Raw genomic sequence first — 23,938 nt, 5'->3', positions numbered from 1 at the left:
CAATTTATATCTTAAATTGTTTATCTGCATAGTCTTGTTGCTGTAGACCACTTATTGAAGGACATTCACCAGAAATGATTTTTCAAATTTTTGTGCAAAACAAAAAGATATATATTCTAATATATCATATATATGATATTTAAAATAACATATATGATACCTAACCAATTAAGATAAACTAACCCACTGGATTAATATGTATGTATATATAATATATAATAATCATATGTTGGTATTACATATTCATTACAGTAGTACCCCCTTGTCTGAGGCAGATACATTCCAAGACCTCCAGTGGATGTCTGAAACTGGATAATAGTGAACTCTATATATACTATGTTTTTTCCTACACATATATGCCTATGATAAAGTTTAATTTATAAATTAAGCATGGTAGGGGATTGACAAGAATAATAAACAGAACAACTGAAATAACATACTTTTCAAATTTCATAAATAGAAGATTCATTCTTTCTGAAGACATTAGCAATCTCAGTGTAAGATTTTTGTTCTTTCTTCATTAAGTTGAGAACTTTCACTTTTTAACTTAAAGGAAGCACTTTACTGCATCCAAATTGCCAGCATCACTACTTTTGTATTTTGGAGCCATTATTAATTAAAATAAGAATAATTTGAACACAAGCACTGCAATATTGCAACAGTTGCTCTGATAACTGTGACTGCCACTAAGTGACTAACAGGTGTATCATAGACAGCCTGGATATGCTACACAAAGGGATGAGTCACATCCCCAGAAGGATGGGATGAGATAGAGTGAGACAGGGCAAGATTTCAGAATGATGTACAATTTAAAACTTACAAAGTATTTCTGGAATTTTCCATTTAATATTTTCGTATCCTAGTTGATCATGCATAACTGAAACTACAGAAAGCTAAACCACAAATACGGGGGGACTACTGTACGTATACATATATATGGATATATATTCCATTTAAGATAAACCAATTCATTGGATTATTTCCAGGGCATCTTATAACTATGATTATTTCAACTTTAATTAAATGCCATCCTCTAGCTCCAAGTGGAATTTTTTTAAAGGTTGGTTAACATAAAATGTATCATCTTATTTTTAAATACTTAATTTTCAAGGCACAGATATTTTACAATTCTATGATTTTATCTTAGAATTGCATTAATCTTACAGTTTGCTGTAAATATCCTGCCTAACATCATCTTGCAAAATTGAACTGTGACCACTTACAAGCTGACGGTGTGTAACACCACCAAGACAGAAATAATATGGCTTCACTTCCTTTCATTTAAAACTATACAATCAGCTCTTTTCAGTTAAAGAGCAGACTAGCCTTGGCAAGTCGTCTCTGCTAAACTTAGTCGTTAACTTTTGCCACCACTTTGGCTGTCCGTTTGAATCATCTTTAGAGAGAGAAATGAGAAAGTAGAAAATGTTCCTTGGCTTGGCAAGAAACAGCAGGATAGATGTGAGTGAAAACAATGAAACCCCTACTGTTGATTTCTTCCCATGCTTGTTTTTGTTCTGGAGTTGGTAACAGAAAAAACGCTAATGAGACCCTCTTCTGATGATTGGAAAAATGTTCTGAATGATTTGCTCTTCTGGATCCTGACCACTGTTGCTAAAAGTTCATCTTGCAGATTATTCTACAATTCCCCACCTATGACGCTGTAGAGAACTTCTCAGCTCACACAGTGAAGCAGAATAATTCTCATTGTTTCTGCTTCAACAGATAATCTTCACTTTCCCTCAAAGGCAGAAGGAAAAATTTCATTTTTTCCCAATATTTCATAGTAGCTTTTGTTTAATCACGCTCAACATTGACATTTTTGACCTATCATCAATGGTAAATGAAATATAGTATAGTAATAACTTCTTTTGAAGATATTTTAGTATTACCTTTTTCCCCATGCTGATAAGTAAGAAATAAAACAGTCTAAAGTGGGGAAAAAGATTGCAAAAACCCAGTAACAAGTTTAAGGTAACCAGAACAGTAGAAATGAGACTCCATTTCAAACAAGTTAGGAGGATGGAGATTCTGTGACATAATAGGTATCCATATGCCAATATTTGTGCTTGAAAAGCAGAATTTCTCTTGCATACACATGCAAAATTATATGTGGTGACACATGGACAAAAATGATATCTGTTTTGTAATTTTTTCCTCCATGTTGTATTTCTGCTCCAAAGAAAATAAGGCAAAATAAATTAATGATATGTTTCAGTTTGTCTGTCCATCAGAGATCTCAGACATGCCCAGTTTCCAGTTTGAACCAGTCACTATACTCAGGATTACATGGAACATTCAAGATATTATGCACTCTTGACAGTTGTGCACATAGGAAAGGTCTGTGGATTTCAGAAGCATGTCTGGGAATGGATGCATTTGATGTAAGAGAGGCAGATGAGCTCACAGTTGAAAAAGGCAATATAAAAAATTTTGCAGTATCTATACCTAAGCCAAAGATAACTTCCACCCTGTAGAAAGGAGAGAGGCCCAAAATATCCTATAAAACATACTACAAAATTATTTAAAATTGTTCAAATCTTTCTGTGATAATCTGTTAACTTCCTGAGCAAAATGCTGCTTTGGATCTATTTTTGAGTCATTAAAGGTCTATCAGTTTTCTTTCACTGACAGTACTCAGTTTCACTGCCACGAAACTGTGACACATCTTTTCAAAGGAAAATGAAACTATCCCAATGAATATTTGAGTATCTGGACTGAGAATCTTAGTCAGGAAAACTTTCTCATGTTAATATTCTACAATTTTCCATCAAGAAAGGTAGCCAGAAACTACTCTTTTCTCCTGCCACTGGTAAATTTAGGAGAGTTACAGCAATTGTCTTAATATTAGAATCTTTACTACACCATGTGCATTAGTATTGCTAGCATAGCAAATCACCATAAACTTAGCCACTTAAACACAAACTTTAAAACATTTAAAATATTTTAAATTTTAAACCTCTTTTTCTTTTTTTTTAATCACAACTGCAAGGAATTGAAATCTGCCAACAATTCAAATGATCAGGGAAATAGATTCTCCTCCAGCACCTCCAGAAAGGAACCCAGCCTGCCACCATCTTGATTTTAGCCCCACTGGGCTAAAATGAAATCTTGTAGGACTTCTGACCTACAGAACTGTAAGATCAGCCAGAAAGTGGCTAAGTTTATGGTGATTTGCTGTAAATTCATCTCATCCCTTAAAAGTGTTTGTGTTTTTAAATGGACATTATGAATGTAGCAGTAATAAATAAATATATTGTATAAATAAATATCTTTTATAAATAAATATACATATATAAATATACATATTCAGGGTACATGTCCTGAATTTTTACTTATCTGTGTGAGCCATCAGGAACATTAAAAATTATTATACTAATAAGTTTATATTAAATACATTTGGTTGTGACATAACAACTTAAAACTGTGTAAAAGAAATGCTTATCAATTAACCTGATATCATGAATTTTGCAAGAGTCTTAGGTAAATCAGATCTAGATTTGTCATAATTTTAATTAGCTACTCAAAAATGTCATAAAAGAACGGTTACTAAGAAGCCCAGGATCTTCCCATTTTGGAAACATGAGGCAAACATTTTTAAAATACTACTTTTTCTAAATAGGTAACTCAGTTTCAAACACTGAATTTGAAAGTTACAGAAACATTTGAAATAGCTTTTATTCCTCTCTAGCATGTAAGGAGTTTTATTTGCTGTTAGCTTAAGACGTGTCCCCTCATTTCTTGCTGTGCAACAAATCAAACTCTAGAAATACATTAGCAACTGCTAGAAATCTCTGGTTCTCTTTATTTCTTTATGATTCTTGTGTAATAACTTTCTTTCTGTGACCAAAAAAGACATGTCACAAGCCAAGCTGTACATATTGTTAGCAAGTGGGTAATAAATTAAACGTAATGCTCATAATGTTATTGTTTTCTTCAGTAGGATTATTTTTCCCTCCCAAATGATGCTGTTTATTTTGGGGATTTTGTTTGTGTGTTTGTGTCTAGTAGTTGCACACGGTATGTTCCCGTTAAAAATACAGCAAATCCATTCCGCTTACCAGACTATGCCCTGAGCCCCAGAGCCAATAGGCTTTAGATTCTGGTAGCGCTTGAGAACTGTGAAGGTTGAGTCTCCCACTTCCACACTGTAGAACTGGTTGTCAACTTTGCTTTTGCTCATGTTGTAATGTTTGGCAATATATGACACATCCACTTGTTTGTCGAATCCCTGTCAAAAAGAAGAACAGCAAAAACATGAGGCAGGTGAACAGGCAGAATGATAATGAGATGTACAGAAACTTGTTCTTTTAATGATTACTAAACACTTAGCCATCTATCATCTAGTTCATGAAGTTCACATAGAAAAAAAACATGTAACAGTCCATGCAAGATTACCTGGAGTAAAAGAGCTTGGGGAAAAAATGCAAAGAAATTGTTTTTTTTCATCATTAAAACTATTTATAATAGACTAATCTTAGATTTGATTCACATAATCTTTTCTAAAGTATCTCATAAAGACATTCATTTATAGAATAAACATCTATATCTACTCAACATGTATTGGTCTCAGAGGTTATATTAGATCCTTCAGGATTCAAGTAAATAAGACAAAGATGATCACTGGTCACCCATTATACCAGTCACATGAGAACAGATAAAAAATTGTACCTACAACCTTTTCTCAGAAAGAACTAAGATACAAACTTATGTAAAGTTTTAATTATTTTAATTGGGTAAATTTGAATTAAACAGTCTTGACTTCATTTGTCCTCATTAATATCACAAATGCTATTGTTCTGAATTAAGCATAGCAAAATTTTTGTTTGAATTAATATTATTCTAAAATACCATATGACACTTTGTTTTTTGGAAGCTTAGATTTTAAATATCTTAATTGTTGTATTTTTTGTTTATTTTTAAGAGAAGTTCATCTATCAATTATATTTAGTAATTGATGAGTCTGTCTTTAAAATTCTGAACTATAATACATATGTATAATATAAATATCCATTACCTGTGATTATTTATCCGCAAATGATCTTATATTGTACTTACGACATAAATAGTAAGAATTCTATAACTAGAAGGGACCTCACAGAATATCATCTAGCCCATTCCTGTGGCATACACTGGTGGATGCCTTCCCAGCAGTCGCCCTTCTTGCTGATTTTGTTCAGGTTTTAAGCACCCACATTTTCTGTGGGTTCCTTCCCAATCCCAGTGACTGAAAATTAAACAATCTACGCCAGTGATTCTCATTAAAGGTGGTTTTGACCCATTTGGGGCATTTAGGAGATTTGTGGGCAGGTTTTAAAATGCCACAATAAGGGGATAGGTACAGTTTAGATTGATTTGGTTTGTCAAAGAATGCTGGTTGTCCTACAAGAAGTGAGATGTGAGACATTCCCACGCAATGAATAATTTCTCACATACCTCACAACTTGTGAGTGTCCTGCCAAAGCTTTAACTAGTGAAAAATCTGCCTATAATGTTTTGAGTCCAGAATCTAAACCAAAGTCTTTTTGTATAATTTTAACAAACACTAACTTTTCTGAAAATCGAATTCTGATATAATTTGAAAGATTTAAATCTCCTTAGGCTCTGAACCTCTGGATTGATAATAAAACTATTTTTCCTGCAAAGTTTTGGCATTTCATCTCTAAGTAAAAACTTGAAATAGAAGTACTATCTAATTTTCCCCATATTCCCTTAGAAAGGGACCCAAGCAGCATCAGTGATGTAAATGAGAATACAGTGGAGCCCATGTGAACACGGGTGGCAAAACCTACAAATCCAGTGCTAGGATCTTGAGGCCTCCAGGTAAGACTGAGACAGACTTGAAAGTAGAATATGTGTGACAGGCACCAACCTATGATTGCATCGGATATGGTGTCAGCATTCACTGCAAATGCACTAAGACCTCAAAGAATAGAGTGGACTTATAGGAACTTATGTTGCTTGGACAGGAAACCAAAAATTCAAGTGATCTGCAAATGCAATAATAAAAGGTCTGAAATCAAGAAAGCAGTTTGTGGAGCATGAGATAGGGAATTAAACAAGACTATTAAAAATCAGGACATTGCAAGCCTATTCAAGGAGACAACAACAGGGTTTAGAATTTAGACAATGGGTGTGGACAGTGGCAGAAACAAGAACATTAGTCTTTAAACAATCCTTGATTTCAACCACAGTACCAGGAACTGCTCTCCACACCATGGTCCATTTCTACTCTAGACTTTTTGGCATATGAGTAGAACAGCCTGAATAAAGCCCTGCTTTTTTTCCTGGCTAAGAAAGGTTAAAAAGCAACTGGAGCTAGAATATAAAATGAATTCATCTGTCAAGTTTAATTTGGGATGAACGAAGTGCCTAACTTGCCATTTGTCATGTTCTGACCCTTCCTTATATCTTTTAATATTCTGTTTCTGACCACACACAAAATCTTTAACACACGCTAGCCTCACCAAACCTAGATAATATATCTCCCCTTCCCTTATTTATTTGCTTCACTTTGGAAGTGTGGCTTTCTCAACTGTATTGCATGTATAAACTAATCATTGTCAATGAACTTTGTGTTCTGGACTCCTGACTTAATGCTGTATTGTGGCACGGCCCCGTGCCTTTGGACTTCACTGTGGCTTTTCTAGCTATGGTCTCAGTCAATATATCATAGTTGATTCAACTTGTTGTCTCTTCTTTTCCAACATTTCAATGTATATTCAAATAAACCAACGAAGCTTAACAATTCATGTCACTTATCTTTCAGGTTTACTCTAAGAGCTACCCTATTTAATATTTAGAAGTGTTTAACCCAACAAACACTGATGATATACATATTATTTGCCAAATACTGGGTTTGGCACTCAAAATATAACCAAAAAAAGATAAGGCTCAGTCTAGAATGAAGACAATTAAATAAGAAAGTAGTTAGAGTATGGATAATACGTTCTGCAGAATAAAAAAGGTGCTGAAAGCAAACAGAAACTACCAAGCAGAAAAGGGCTCTTTCTATATAATAGAAATAAAATAATATGTATTCTGGAATAGAGTATTGCAATGGCAGTATATGTACCATAGTACACTATGTGTGTATTCTGGGAGGTAAAGGAAAACAGAGGTTTTTAAAGGAAAAATGAGGATAATTATCTAACTATTTTGAGATAATTATCCTTGGCTACAAGGATCAATAACAAAGGTAATGCCAGTCCAAAGTGGGACAGGCAGTTGCTGGGCAGATGTCTTTGCAGAAACATTTTTTGCATAAGGTTGTGATGGTCTTGGTGCAAACTTGTGGGTTTTTCAGCCCTTTGTGATAGTTTTTACCAGGTATTTATGCATGTGACGCTTCTCTTTATGGCCTTCCTCTGTTCTATTTGTCATGGTTTTTTCCTTTGTTTTTTTAACACAAGTGACTCCATTTTGATTTTGACAACTTTCACAGTAGCAACTAACCACTTGTGCTCATTCATTGTCATTAATTCAATCAGCTACCATGTATACAGCAACTACTAGATGCCAAGTTACAGGTATAAAGTTGTAATGTTTGAGGGGAGACTTGATCTGTGTTTTCCCCAACTAAAAATATCCCTGAACCTCCCTTTTCACTGGTTCTCAGATATGAGTGTGCATCTCAACCACCTGGGGAGGCACACTGGAGAAATAGGGCTTGATAAAATACAAGTCATTGGCATAACATTCTGGAGATTTGGATTCAAGCATCAGCAATCAACCAATTAAAAATCATCATTACAAGGTTTGTGAATTCACACACACACAAATACGTAATTTCCTTTCAAGTTTCTTCTTTATACCCCACTTTGAATTAAACTTCAGGTAAAATTTGGAAGTTAGGGAAGATGTTCATGAAAGCATCTCAAATAATTGGTAAAAGTCTATTTTAATTACTAGTTTAAGCGGTAAGACATGGACATAATAGCATAGGAAATTTTCTTAGATTGATGTCATAACCAAAAATTTGATAGCAAATATGATGTGTTAAAGAGCTTCCCCCAGATCCCATCTGTGCCCTAAGCTTACAAATCTAAATTGAGTTCTGAAAGGTTCAGAGCATATTTAATAGACTATATTTCATCCTTCAGCTTCTATATAGTCTTCCTTGTCATGACTATAAAGTTCAAATATAATTTTTTCTTTATAAAATGTGCCCATGAAAATATTCCACCAAGCACACTACAGAAAAATATTATCAGTGCTAAAAATGACTTTAGTTATACATTTTAGTGTTTCCTGAGTTCAAGTCATAGAACAAGACAGCAGATTATTTAAACCTACAAAGAAAAAAAAATTCACGTTGAGAAGGCATGCTTAGCCAATACTTGGTCTAGAGCAGAGATTCTGAAGTTTTAACATAGATTAGGACTAGCTAGGGGGCTTATAAAATGCAAAGTTTCTGATTCAGTAATACTAGAATAAGGCCAAGAATCTGTATTTCTAACAAGTTTCACATTTTGAGAATCACTGTTTTAGACAATAGTAGATATAAAAGATGCCACCGTTCAAAGAGGAATAATTAAAGAGTCAAAAACTGGAAGCAATGCAGATCAACATGTAAACAAAGGATGTGGAAGTTAAAAATAATGTCATAAAAGACTCTCCTTGGTATCAGCACCTAAGCACTCATCATCAATTCAATTGCTAGCCCATAGCCATAGAATTTTGCAAAGAAAAATGTCCCACATTATTGATCTTCTCCTGCAGGTGTCCAAAGCTTTGATTGCACTTTAATAGCCTATATTTCAGAAGCACTCTCTCCTCATTTTCATTTGTGAATGACTGTCCTATGTTTCTAATAGTCAGTTCCTGAGTGGGAAACATTGAGGTTTAAGAATTTTTGGAGGTTAAACTTTCTTTGTTTCTTTTGAATGATAAAGCTGAAAATAGCACTGAGCCCAGATCAGTTCTGCACTTAATAGCTGTGAAACCTTGGGCAAACCATTTTATTCTTTCATTTATTATTTATATTCTGTATGGTTCCATAAAGGATTTGTCTAGCTCACGGTAAAAGATAGAGAAACAATAAAACCATTAAATCCAGTTTTAAAAACAAATGTCAAATAAAGCAAGCTAGGAGATGACAGTTTTACCAGAAGACTGAAGTTACAAATATCTATTGCCTTGAGCACAAAACTTAGTGTCATGCTTCTGGAAAACCAAAGGAAAAAAAATAACAACAACAACAAAACCACAGTGAGTGGCAGGTTTTGGTTTATTAATCTTATAAAATATATAATACCAATTCACAGGAAAGATAAAATTCTTCAGCTAAACTTCAGGAAGAATATATTCAATAGTTTCTTTATATAGTAAACCTGGAATCAAACAACAGGCAGTAGATGAGATAGTTTTAGTGAAAGTCACAGAAATATGTGTCATATGACTTGTATGATATTAACTCTCAACTCAATAACACAAGGGAAGAAAGAAAGTTGAACCAGTATTATTGCTTACCTACTATAGACATACTCTGTATTATGTTAAACATGTTAAAGTGAACACTCAAAACAGATGAAGAAAGTGGCATACAGAGCTGTTAACTAATTGGTGAAAAATCTCAGAACTATTAATTGGTGGTACCAATTAATATGAATTAAAGTTTATCTGACTTCAAAACAAGTTCTCTTCTTTTTGTAAGCTAAACTGTGTACTAGTTTAGCTAGACAATCTTGTGTGGTGATAGAAAGCTGGATATTCATGGATGCCAAGAAATTTAAAGGGCCTGATTCTATTCATTTGTTAAATATTTATTCAGCACCTACTGTGTGTCGGGCACTATTAAAGGTAACATGGGTATAAAATTAATCTATCTCAATAGGATAGCCAAGAAATATTAACCACAAAGTGCACTTGTGGAAAATTAGCCAGTCAATCTACTGGATATTTTTTTAGTATGGTCATTTGGATACTGAAAACCAGTTACCTAAAGTCATGATCCTGCTTTTGGCACAAAAGATATTGAGCTATCTATTCTCATAGTTATGACCAGCAGATTGAGTTGCTTCATGATACTACTCCAACATTGTTGAATAAAGTCAGCCAAAATAATGCCTGATGTTCTGGGGTTTTTCTGTGGCAAAAAGGCAAGTGCTTAATCTATTTTAAATATGTATAAATTATTTACATATGAGACTTGTTTGTTTCTTTTTAGAAACAGGGTCTCGCTCTGTCACCCAGCCTGGAATGCAGTGGCACAATCATGGCTTGCTGCAGCCTTGAACTCCTGGGCTCAAGTAATCTCCCCACCTCAGCCTTCTGATAGCTGATACTATAGGCACATGCCACCACTCCCAGATAATTTTTTTTTTTTTTTTTTAGAGATGAGGTCTCACTATGTTGCCCAGGCTGGTCTTGAACTCCTGGCCTCAAACAATTCTCCCGCCTCAGCCTTCCAAAATGCTGATATTACAGGAGTGAGCCACAGCACCTGGCCTTATATATGAGTTTTAAAGGGGAAGATTTGAGACAATACTTACTGATATTTAGGATTAAATTTTGTTCTCTCAAGAGCACATTTCCTCACTCTGTTCCTTGAAGTGTTACTCTCAACAGAGGGTTGCATCCCAGAATCAATTTCACTTTTACATTAGTTAGTTGGCCTAGAGATGGTTATTCTATGGAATCAATGAATTATGAAAAATCAATAAAGCAGCAAAAATTTTAAGACCTAAATTATGTTTGATAATTTGATAATTATTTTCAATTATGTTGGAAAGCATATAACAGTAATCAACAGTAGAGCTGGTATGGCTTCTGCCTGCCTGTTCTTTACATACGAAGGTAGGGAACTAATACTGCTTAAATACTTATTAGGAACCAAGCTAGTATTAGTAACAGGCAATGTGCTAGATGTCTAACAAATTATTTCATGTAAGAATTAGAATTCTATTTTCAACAAATAAGAAACTCTAGACTGAGAACTTTAGCAAAGGGTAAAAATGCAGCTTCTCATCTAACTATCCAGTTTAAAATCCTGACTGTGAGCCCTTGGGCAAGTTCTTTATAATATTAGCCCTTGTTTCTTTAGTTGTAGAATGAGGGCAATAATCTACTTTTTATTAGTGGAAAGGTTAAATAAGATAATCTATGTAAGCTCTAAGCATGGTATAAGGTTATAGAAAACTCTCAAAGTGTATTATTTTTAATATAATTATTAACATTATTATAATTATTATCATTATTATTGAGAAGTTAGACAACATTTAAGACCCACAGTTAGCAGTTTTAGAGTATTTATCACAAAAGCTGGCCTAGCTCCTAAGCCACAGTACCATTTGAAAACACTATGATACTCCTATAAAATCCACAAAGAACCAACAGAGTTCAGAATTACAGGATAAGAAGATATTTTTCCTTAGTTTTCATTTGTGGTAGAGACAGTGCTCCATGAATATCCATGTGCCCCTCTCCACTTTCCGCCTCCCTTGCAGTTGCAGTTGGTGTCATGTGACTATATACAGAAATGCCAGCTGTCACCTAAACAGAGAGGCCTTCAAAAAGTGATGTGCTCACAACTAAAACTAGAGAAGCAAGAGCAAACAAATCCAAAAACTAGCAGAAAACAGGAAATAACCAAGATCAGAGCAGAATAGAAAAACATAGAGACACACAAAAAACAACCTTCAAAAATCAGTGAATCCAGGAGCTGGTTTTTGAAAAAATAAAATAGATTGACTGCTAGCTAGACTAATAAAGAAGAAAAGAGAAAAGAATCAAATAGACACAATAAAAAAGTGATAAAGGGGATATCACCACTGATCCCACAGAAATACAAACTAACATCAGAGAATATTACAAATACCTCTAGACAAATATACTAGAAAATCTAGAAGAAATGGATAAATTCCTGGACACATTTCCAAGACTAAACCAGGAAGAAGTCAAATCCTTGAATAGACCAATACCAAGTTCTGAAAGTGAGGCAGTAATAAATAGCCTACCAACCAAAAAAAAAAAAAAGCCCAAGACCAGACAGATTCACACCTGAATTCTACCAGAGGTAAAAAGAGGATCTGGTATCACTTCTTCTGAAACTATTCCAAACAATTGAAAAGGAGGAACTTCCCTGTAACTCATTTTATGAGGCCAGCATCATCCTGATACCAAAATCTGGCAGAGACATAGCAAAAAAAGAAAACTTAAGGCCAATATTCCTGATGAACATCGATTCAAAGATACTCAATAAAGTACTGTCAAACCTAATCCAGCAGCATGTCAAAAAGCTTATCCTACACTATGGAGTTGGCTTCACCCCTGGGATGCAAGGGTGGTTCAACATATGCAAATCAATAAATGTAAACCATCACATAAATAGAACCAATGACAAAAACCACATGATTATCTCAATAGATGCAGAAAAGGCCTTTGATAAAATTCAACATCCCTTCATGTTAAAAACTCTCAATAAACTAGATATGGACATAACATATCTCAAAATAATAAGAGCTATTTATGACAAATCCACAACCAATATCCCACAACCCACAACTGAATGGGCAAAAGCTGGAAGCATTCCCCTTGAAAACTGGCACAAGACAAGGATGCCCTCTATCACCACTCCTATTCAACATAGCAATGGAATTTCTGACCAGGGCAGTCAGGCAAGAGAAAGAAATAAAGGGTATTCAAATAGGAAAAGAGGAAGTCAAATTGTCGCTATTTGCAGATGACATGATCCTATATCTAGAAAATCCCATTGTCTCAGCCCAAAAGCTTATTAAGCTGATAAGCAACTTCAGCAAAGTCCCATGATAAAAGATCAATGTGCAAAAGTTACAGGCATTGATATACACCAACAATAGGCAAGCAGAGAGCCAAATCATGAATGAACTTCCATTCACAATTGCTACAAAGAGAATAAAATGCCTAGGAATACAGCTAACAAGAGATGTGAAGGATCTCTTCAAGGAGAACTATAAAACCACTGTTCAAAGAAATAAGAGACAACATAAACAAATGGAAAAGTATTCCATCCTCGCGAATAGGAAGAATCAATATTGTGAAAATGGCCATACTGCCCAAAGTAATTTATAGATTCAATGCTATTCCCATCAAAGTACCATTGACATTCTTCACAGAATTAGAAAAAAAAACTAGTTTAAAATTCATACGAAACCAAAAAAGAACCCGTATAGCCAAGACAATCCTAAGCAAAGAGAACAAAACTGGAGGCATCATTCTACCTGACTTCAAACTATACTACAAGGCTACAGTAATCTAAACAGCATAATACTGGTATAAAAACAGATACACAGATCAATTGAACAGAATAGAGAGCTCAGAAATAAGACTGCACATCTACAACCATCTAATCTTCAGCAAACCTGACAAAAATAAGCAATGGGAAAAGGATTCCCTATTTAATAAATGATGCTGGGAGAACTCATTAGCCATAAGCAGAAAACTGAAAGTGGACCTGTTCCTTACACCTTATAGAAAAATTAACTCGAGATGGGTTAAAGACTTAAATATAAAAATGTAAAACCCAAAACCTTAAAAACCCTAGAAGAAAATCTAGGCAATATGATTCAGGAATTAGGCATGGGAAAAGATTTTATGATGAAATCACCAAAAGCAATTGCACCAAAAGCATTAACAAAAGCAAAAGTTGACAAATGGGATCTAATTAAACTAAAGAGCTGGTGCACAGCAAAAGAAACTATCATCAAAATGAACAGGCAACCTACAGAATGGGAGCAAAATTTTTCAATCTATTCATCTGACAAAGGTCTAATATCCGGAATTTACAAGGAACTTAAACAAATTTACAAGGAAAAAACAACCCCATCAAAAGTGGCCAAAGGACATGAGCAGACACTTCTCAAAAGAAGACATTTATGCAGCCAACAAACATGAAAAAAAGCTCGTCACTGATTATTAGAGAAATGCAAATCAAAAGCACAATGAGATAACATCTCACACCAGTCAGAATGGCAATAATTAAAAAGTCAAGAAACAATAATGCTGGCAAGGCTGCAGAGAAATAAGAACACTTTTACAATGTTGGTGGGAATATAAATTACTTCAACCACTGTGGAAGACAGTGTGGTAATTCCTCAAGGATCTAGAACCAGAAATACCATTTGACCCAGCAATCCCATTACTGGGTATATACTCAAAGGAATATAAATCATTCTACTATAAAGGTACATGCACACGTATGTTTATTGCAGTACTATTTACAATAGCAAAGATGTGGAACAAACCCAAATGCCCATTAATAATAGACTGGATAAAGAAAATGTGGCACATGTACACCATGGAATACTATGCAGCCGTAAAAAGAAATGAGATCATATCCTTTGTAGGGACATGCATGAAGCTGGAAGCCATCATCCTCAGCAAACTAATGTGGGAACAGAACCAAACACTGCATGCTCTCACTCATAAGTGGGAGCTGAACAATGAGAGCACATGGACGCAGGGAGGGGAACAACACACACCGGGACCTGCCAGGGGGTGATGATAGGGAGCGCATCAGGACAAATAGCTAATGCATGTGGGGCTTAATACCTAGGCAACGGGTTGATAGGTGCAGGAAATCATCATGGCACATGTTTACCTATGTAACAAATCTGCATTTTCTGCAAAGGTATCCCAGAGCTTAAAATTAAATTAAAAATTTTTAAAAAGGTGATGTGCCTCCTCAACACATCTCTTTCCACAGTGGTGTTTCAGCTCATGCGTCACAAGATGACTAAACTCCTGAGTCACCAGATACAGGACAACACTTGCTCACCTGAATTGGAATTTGAATGACAGGAAATAAACTTTTGATCTGATATATCACTGAGATTTGGAGTCTATTATTACTGCAGTATGTTTTTAATTCTATAAATATTTATTTTGGTCATAAAATGTGCCAAGAACTACCCCAGACACTGAGAATGCAAAGCTCCTGACCTCATGGAGATTAATATTAAATTTTCCCTTAGAGGATCAGACTTTTTCAAGTTATAGGCTTCATTATCACAATGATCTAGACTACTAAACTAATCACACTGAATTCTACACCTTTTGATTTACACATTCACAATTTGCCTGCAATAAAGAAAAAAGACATACAAAATCGCAAATAATAAGTGGTATTACATAATCAAAGACAGGACAAATTTTCCAGAGTAGTAATAATAAATTAATAAATTTTATTTAAAAAAATCCTTCTCAGAGTGGAAGTAAAAGGTTAATATTTCATAATAAGGAAAGTAAAAGTGTCATTTGGGAATCGAAATGGTTAAAATGAATTACCTGGATTTTACTAACTCATCTCTAAAATATGTCTTTATATTTTTAGAAAAGAGAATTAGAGTTTTTCAAATGCTACATTTAAGAATCTGAAACACTAAAGCCAAGTTTTCATTCACACAACAAAGAATATTATTCTTAAACCCTGTGTGACGTGATATGGTTTTGATCTGTGTGTCTGCCCAAATCTCCTGTGCAATTGTAATCCCCAATGTTGGAGGTGGGGCCTGGTGGGAGATGACTGGATCATGGGGGTGGTTTCTCATGGTTTAACACCATCCCCTTTAGTGCTGTCATCTCAGTAGTGAGTTCTCGTGAGATCTGGTTGTTTAAAAGTGTGTGACACCTCCCTCCTCTCTCTCTTCCTCCTGCTCCTTCCATGTAAGACGTGCCTATTTCCCCTGCACCTTCCGCCATGATTATAAGTTTCCTGAGGCCACTCCAGAAGCCAAGCAGATGCTTCCATGCTTCCTGTACAGCCTGCAGTGGTGCAGTACTGTGAACCAATTAAATCTCTTTTATTTATAAATTACCTAGCCTCAGGTATTTATTTAAAGCAATTCAAGAACGGACTAATACATGAAGCATATCCTTATCATTCCCTCATCTGCACAATTATAAAAGGATTTAATTGGTACCTCACTTTAATAGTTCCACATTCTCCATGATCTTGTTTTTCGTCTTTTTGAATATGTACTTTTGTAGCTGGCTTGACCTTTATTGGAATGAGTTAGACATGTACATAACCAAATAAACATTCACTTAGAGAGAAGATGAACAAAAGAGGAACTGAATGATACACTCCAGATTAGAACTGGTTTTAGAACTCAGAACCAAAGTGGACATTCTTCTTAACCTACTGAAAACTGCAGCCTATGGTTATCATGCATCATACCTGCAAATAATAACTGTGCAGATAAGCAAACATTATCACTTAAAATATATTTCCAAAGTCTCCTATCAGAAGGATAATAGAATAAAATAGTGTACTTAAGGAGTTAGTTGATGACCTAAGAACATAATATAGACAAGAATGGAATCCAAAAGTTGATGCTTCTCTTGCAGAGCATGATTGCAAATTAACCATACACTGAAAATCACGAATAGTTCTGGAATATTTTTTAACACAACTTCTGTATTTTGAAAAATGTAACTAATAACTGCATTTAATCTGATTAATACCTCAACAATAATTAAGCTCATAACATCAAATTACACTTAAATTCAGGTTAAACCAACTCACAAAGAAGTCAAAATCTGACCTTTTTGTGCTTCAAGCAAATCAAGCACATTTTCACAATGAACCAATACAGAAAAGCTAATTATCACGGAACTGAACCTTAGGACCTTCAAATTTTCTGTTAAACTTGAGCAGCATAACTAAGGGTATTCATTAACTATAATAACTACTTAATAAATCTTCAGAAAAAACTGCTCAGCATATAAAACAGAAGCATAGCACTAAATTTACACTTCTGAAATTTGCTATAACTGTGTTCACCTGTGGATACCCAGAAAAAAAATGTCAAGCAACATTAATCATTCATCCATAAAAACAGGTAGACCGTTATCATGACAGTACAGAAATCTCTGTGATTTATTTCAACATACAAGATATATCACATTTTTATAATAATGTGTACCTTATCTTTGTTTAATAATTTACTCACAGTCATGCAAACAAAAGCACATACATTGTTATTTTAGAAAATTAGTGCAAAATTAAATGTTACATACTAAAGCAGATGTAGAAGAAAGAGTCAGGTTTCCTTAAATAATACATAAGAAAGAACACTCATTAAAAGGAGAAGGTAAAGTAAAAATTTCTCTTTCCCCATTACATGAAAAGCTAAAATAGTTTTCTTAAAAAGGGCTATATAGGTTCATATCTCAAAACCACAGCCATTTATTTATGAAACACCAGTGCCTTCAACTACATCCACAGTTCAACCTGTTGATCCCCTTAAGCCATATATGTATCAAGTGAAGACTCTAAATTGAGTTTTTGGGGGATTCAGGCAGTCCTTCCAAAAACCTAAACCATACCAACCATGTCATTTGTTTCACAGATCACCTAAAATGGTTTACAGTTTACCTGTTACATTATGCAGGTTTTTCCTTTGCCCTGCTCTGCCAAAACATCTTTTTCTTTGATGCTCTACTTCTCATGTTGGTATAGAAGTCTTTATTCCATCTAGGATGGCCATCCAATGAAGTATAAAATTTTTAATTGGATATTTTCAAAGTCTTTGAAATAGAAACATCATAGACCCATCAAATGAAATGAGTAAGTTACTTTAAATTCAAATTGCCTTGAAATCAAGAGAGCTGTTTTTAAAAACCCATATAATTCTGGAACCAAGTTTAATGATGTTTTTTAAATGCTCTAGATACTAGTAATCTGAACATATCATTTAAAACGAAACCACTCCATGGACACTCCAGACACTTCTTTTTGTAAATTCCCTTGTTTACTAGTTTCCAGGTTTAAAATGGGCTCTTAAAGGTTACTGCACCCCATAAAACATTACCAAATTATCCTGAAATTTCCAAAGATTGAAAAACACTGTGCCAAAAAAAATAGTAAATCAAGTGATCAGTAATTTTGCTAAAGGGCAGATATTATTATATATACACATATAGCACTTTTATTATCCAGAGGAATAAAATATATTTTAATTAACTAATCAAGTCATCTAATAATATTTCATATTTATTTAAAAGACATTGCTTTAACCAAAAAAAGGCAACATGTTTAATCTTGGCTATCATATTTTACAACGTAAAATGCCAAATAAAGTAAGATTTGTTTTTAACAGAAGGCTAATTTTGACACTAACAACTCCACATTAAGACTGCTATTTTTTTCTTATCTCCAGTAGTATTTTTGGACCTTGAATACCACCACCATATTTTGGAATTTGTGTAAAAATCTGTTTCCCCCTACTGGTCCAAAAGCATCTTAGGTTCCTTTGCATTTAATCATAGTTTTTTTGTTCTCAGTTAAATGTAGTTTAAGCAGTATTATAAAGATAAAATGAGGTAAAACCTTAATAAATTTTTCACACACAGTAAGTATTCAATAAGTAGTGAGGGGTTTTGGTTGGTTGGATGTTTGGTGACTCATTATTGCTTATCTCTGAGGTCTTGAACTCTAAGGAGTAGGTTTTTTTTTTTTAATGTTTATAAGCCTAACCACTCCCTACCATGATTGAGAGTAAACAGCATGATTTTTAGGAGAGTAACCACATCATGCTGTATCTCTAGTTTATATTACACAAATTACAAGTACATATTATAAGTACTCAGTAAGATGTCTTGCAACAAAGGCCATTTATGATAAACCCATAGCTAACATCATACTGAATAGGGAAAACGTTAAAGCTTTTCCTCTAAGAAGTGGAACGAGACAGCCCACTCTTTCCACTATTATTCAACATAGTACAGGAAGAACTGGTGAAAGCAATTAGACATGAGAAATAAGTAAAGGGCATCCAAAGTGGAAAGGAAGAAGTCAAGTTGTCCCTGTCTGCAGATGGCATGAACTTATATATAGAAAAACCTAAAGACTCTACTAAAAAACCCTCAGAACTAACAAAACAAATTCAATAAAATTGCAGAATGCAAAAATCAACAAACAAAAATCAGTAGCATTTCTACACACGAACAACAAACTAGCTAAAAAAGAAATCAAGAAGTTTGCTGGGTGCGGTGGCTCATGTTTATAATCCCAGCACTTTGGGAGGCCGAGGCGGGCACATCACAAGGTCGGGAGATTGAGACCATCCTGGCTAACACAGTGAAAACTTGTCTCTACTAAAAATACAAAAAATTAGCCAGGCGTGGTGGTCAGCACCTGTAGTCCCAGCTACTCGGGATACTGAGGCAGGAGAATCACTTGAACCCGGGAAATGGAGGCTGCAGTGAGCTAAGATCAGACCACTGCACTCCAGCCTGGGCGACAGAGTGACTCCATTTCAAAAAAAAATAAAAAAAGAAAGAAAAGAAAGGAAATCAAGAAGTCAATTCCATTTACAATAGTACACAAAAAATAAAATACCTAGAAATAAATTTAACCAAGGAGGTGAAAGACTTATACAAGGAAAACTATAAAACACTGATGAAATAAATTAAAAAGGATACAAATGAAAAGATATCTCATGCTTATGGATCAGAAGAATTAATATTGTTACATGACCATACTAACCAAAGCAACCTACACATTCAATGTAATGCCTACCAAAATACCAATGACATTCTTCCCAGCAAAAAAAATCCAAAAATTTGTATGGAACCACAAAAGGCCCCAGATAGCCAAAGCAATCCTGAACAAAAAGAACAAAGCTAAAGATATTACGCCACCAGACTTCAAAATATACTACAAGGCTATAGTAGCCAAAACAGCATGGCACTGGGATAAAAACAGACACATAGGCCAACAGAACAGATTAGAAAACCCAGAAATTAATTTACATATCTACAGCCAACTACCTTTTGACAAAGCTACCATGAACATACATTGGGGAAGGGAAACTCTCTTCAATAAATGATGCTAAATGGTTATCCATATGAAGAAGAATGAAACTATATCTCTCACGATAAACAAAATACAACTCAAGATAGATTAAATACTTAAATGTAAGACCCAAAACTATAAAACTACTAGAAGAAGACATAGGAATATGCTTTGGGACATTGTTCTGGGAAAAGATTTTATGAAAATAAGACCTCAAAAGCAGAGGCACCAAAACCAAAAAAAAAATTGGATTGTATCAAACTAAAAAGCTTTTGCACAGCAAAGGAAACAATCAGCAAAGTGAAAATACAACCTACAGAATGGGAGAAAATATTTTCAAACTATTCATTCCAAAGGGAATTAATATCCTAAATATACAAGGAGCTCAAATATCTCAATAACAACAACAAAATCTGGATTATAAAATAAACAAATGATCTGAACAGACATGTCTCAAAGGAAGACATATAAATGGCCAACAAACATATGAAAAGATCACTCAACATCACTAATCATCAGGGAACTACATCAGGGAACATCGATGTGTTATCCTAACCCGATTAGAATGACTATTATAAAAAGGACAAAAAATAATAAATGTTGGTGAGATGTAGAGAAAAGGAAGCTCTTATACACTGTTGGTGGGAATGCAAACTAGTACAACCACTATGGATAACAGTATATAGGTTCTTCAAAAAACTACAGATAGAACAACCATATGATCCAGCAATCCCACTGCTGGGTGTTCATCAAAAAAAAAAAAAAAAAAAGAAAAAGAGAAAAGAAAATTAGTATATCAAAGAGATCTCTGCACCCCCATGTTTACTGCACTATTCACAATAGCCAAGACATGGAATCAACCTTAGGTGTCCAACAACAGATGACTAGATAAAGCAAATTAGGTATATACACTCAATGGAATACTACTGAGCCATAAAAGAGAAATGAAATCCTGTCATTCTCAGCACCATGAATGGAACTGGAAGACATTATGTTAAGTGAAATAAGACAAGAACAGGAAGTTAAACACCACATGTTCTCATTCATATACGGAAGCTAAAAAACGTTGATCTCATAGAAGTAAAAAGTAGAACAGAGGATACTGGAGGCTGAGATGGGTAAGGGTTGGGGGTAAAAAGAGATTGTTAAAGGGTATAAAATTAGAGCTAGACAGGAAGAATATAATACGGTGTTCTATAGCACTGTACGGTGACTATAGTTTATATTATAAATTTCAAATAGTTAGAAGGAGGATATTGAATGTTCCCAAAACAAAGAAATAATAAATGTTTGAGATGTTGGATATGCTAACCACCCTGATGTGATTACTATACGTTATATGTATCAAAACATCACTATGTACCTCCATAAACATGTATGATTGTTATGTGTCAACTTTTTTAAGTAAATTTTTAAATGGGATGGATATTAAACTAATAAATTAGAAAAATTACCAAAAATTCTTAAAAATATGTATTGAATTGATGGATGGTAAAATCAATAATCATTCAGTCAATGAGTAGATAAGGAGCCAAAAGGAGTTTTTGCATCATCAGAAAAAGGAAGACCAGTCTTAGCTCAGTCCCTTTTACTTCTAGTGCTGCTTAAATTTATGATTTGTTGATTAATTAATTTGTATCCTCTGTGTCACAGGCTTTCTCAAAATCAGGAAATAATTTAAAATTATTCATAACTAAATCATCAGTAAATGTTTACAGAGGACACTAAGTTGATAAATGTTAGATAAATGGTAGGTAAATACTGATTTATGATTAGGAAATAACGAAAACATAATTAAATCTATTAACATATACTTGTAGGATATGAGGATGTTGAAAAATTGATTTGATTTTGAAAAGCAAGCAAACATATTTCTACTTAGGAAATGGTGTTTTTCTGCTGGGTTTTCATTTTCCCTCTTTCATTGAATATTTTCTGGAGTAAGATAAACTTCTGGGCCTGGGAGTTAAGGAGGAAGATGCCCTAGTCCTGACCCTGAGATAGTAGCACTGAATGGGGAAAACAAATCTGTAAACTTAGTAGTAATGCACAAAGACTGCGGTAAGTGCTGTAGACACCAGTGAGTGTGTAGGAGTTGGGGGGCCACAACACAAATTATTTCTCTGTGACTATATCCCCTGGTTAAAATCCTGAATAATCTATTCAGTACAACAAAGTTCCAAAAAGAACAGTTTCATAAGTTTTTTTAAATTCATAGAGTGAAATGTAACAGTTCTATACCTCTATTCAATTGAGGGCTAACACTACTTACTTATTGCTCAGGAGAATCAATAATTTTGCACTTTATATTCCCTGTAGGTTTATATTTTTGTAATTATTGAATTAATACCAGTTCAAACTAAAGATCTTTTATTGTCCAACATTACAAAGAAAAATTTCTCCCGAGACTATAGCAAGAAACCTCTTGCCTTCAAAAGCTACTTGGTTGGGTTAAAAAAAAAAAAAAGAGTAACTTTTTAAAAAAAGTCAGTGAATCCCATATTCTTCAAATAATTCAGTTAAGAATTAAGGTAAAAACTATTATAGATAATGTACCTATTTTCTGTTAACAAATACTATTCAGCAATTTCATTTTCTGTACTTCTCTGATTTCTTGCAGACAATAGTGAAAAACTTAGAAATATGACATAATTGAAAACCCCATGGACTAAGGCTCAAGAGACTGGAATTCTGGACACAGTTAATCATTAATTAATTATTGACAAGTTTTTTAAGGTCTTTGAGTATTGTCTGTTGGGCAAAAAGTTGAGAGTAGCCTTAGCCAAGCTGGTGATAAGCTTAAGCACCATAGCACATAAAGGATCTGCGAGATGCCCCAGGAAATGAGAAGCTTCCAAGAAGCATAGTTAGAAAGAAAACCCCAATAGATCATTCTGCCTCTAAAAATAAATACACTGTTTTCTTTAAATTGCTAGAGAAGTGAATGAGGCACAGAGTTATAAGAAAAATAAAAATAAATGTTATTATCAGAGAAAATTCTACATAGGAAGTAAATAAAATGTCCAGTCACAAATGGAAATATTCTGCTTATTATGCTATTTCCAGATTTTTAAAAAATGTTATAAGCATATTTTCTATGTATTAAAAGCTCATAGTAAGCAAGAAAATCCAGTCATTAAGAAAGTTCATGCTTCACTTCTTTTTATTCCTTTGCTTTAAAAGAACTCTCATTAAAAATAAACATTCTGTATCTGCACCCAAATGTAGAAAGTTGAACTGAAAAATAACTACAACCTACACAAAGACTTTCTGTATTTTAAAAATGGCTGAAATTTTAAGGTTATGTTAATTGATAATTGTTTTTGAGGTTCAGATTTAATCTTGAAATATGTAAAACATTAACTTAGAAATGTGTAAAACATTAACTTAGATTTTGGTATTTTTTTAATCATACTTTAAGTTTTAGGGTACATGTGCACAACGTGCAGGTTAGTTACATATGTATACAGGTGCCATGTTGGTGTGCTGCACCCATTAACTCGTCATTTAACATTAGGTATATCTCCTAATGCTGTCCCTCCCCCCTCCCCCCACCCCACAACAGGCCCCAGTGTGTGATGTTCCCCTTCCTGTGTCCATGTGTTCTCATTGTTCGATTCCCACCTATGAGTGAGAACGTGCGGTGTTTGGTTTTTTGTCCTGGTGATAGTTTGCTGAGAATGATGGTTTCCAGCTTCATCCCTGTCCCTACAAAGGACATGAACTCATCATTTTTTAGGGCTGCATAGTATTCCATGGTGTATATGTGCCACATTTTCTTAATCCAGTCTATCATTGTTGGACATTTGGGTTGGTTCCAAGTCTTTGCTATTGTGAATAGTGCCGCAATAAACATACGTGTGCATGTGTCTTTATAGCAGCATGATTTATAATCCTTTGGGTATATACCCAGTAATGGGATGGCTGGGTCAAATGGTATTTCTAGTTCTAGATCCCTAAGGAATCACCACACTGACTTCCACAATGGTTGAACTAGTTTACAGTCCCACCAACGGTGTCAAAGTGTTCCTATTTCTCCACATCCTCTCCAGCACCTGTTGTTTCCTGACTTTTTAATGATGGCCATTCTAACTGGTGTGAGATGGTATCTCATTGTGGTTTTGATTTGCATTTCTCTGATGGCCAGAGATGATGAGCATT

General features: G+C 34.3%; 1 protein-coding gene across 8 annotated transcripts in view; it reads right to left on the bottom strand.

Moving 5' to 3' along the window:
* MAPK10 (mitogen-activated protein kinase 10) overlaps positions 1-23,938 on the bottom strand; it is a 326,039-nt gene that overhangs the window by 132,308 nt on the left and 169,793 nt on the right. For 7 of the 8 annotated variants that reach the window (XM_058433145.1, XM_058433151.1, XM_058433134.1 and 4 more), the window contains exon 4: positions 4,062-4,231. In XM_058433145.1, the coding sequence (XP_058289128.1) occupies positions 4,062-4,231 (170 nt within the window). Of the gene's footprint in view, positions 1-4,061; positions 4,232-10,493; positions 10,513-23,938 lie in introns of those variants that run through there. The other variant, XM_058433125.1, reaches the window with a different exon arrangement.

Source organism: Hylobates moloch, unplaced genomic scaffold, assembly GCF_009828535.3.
Source record: "Hylobates moloch isolate HMO894 unplaced genomic scaffold, HMol_V3 SCAFFOLD_2, whole genome shotgun sequence".
Classification (NCBI taxonomy): Eukaryota; Metazoa; Chordata; class Mammalia; order Primates; family Hylobatidae; genus Hylobates; species Hylobates moloch.
The sequence above is the reverse complement of the archived record's forward strand: the minus strand, read 5'-3'. Positions and strand labels throughout refer to the sequence as shown.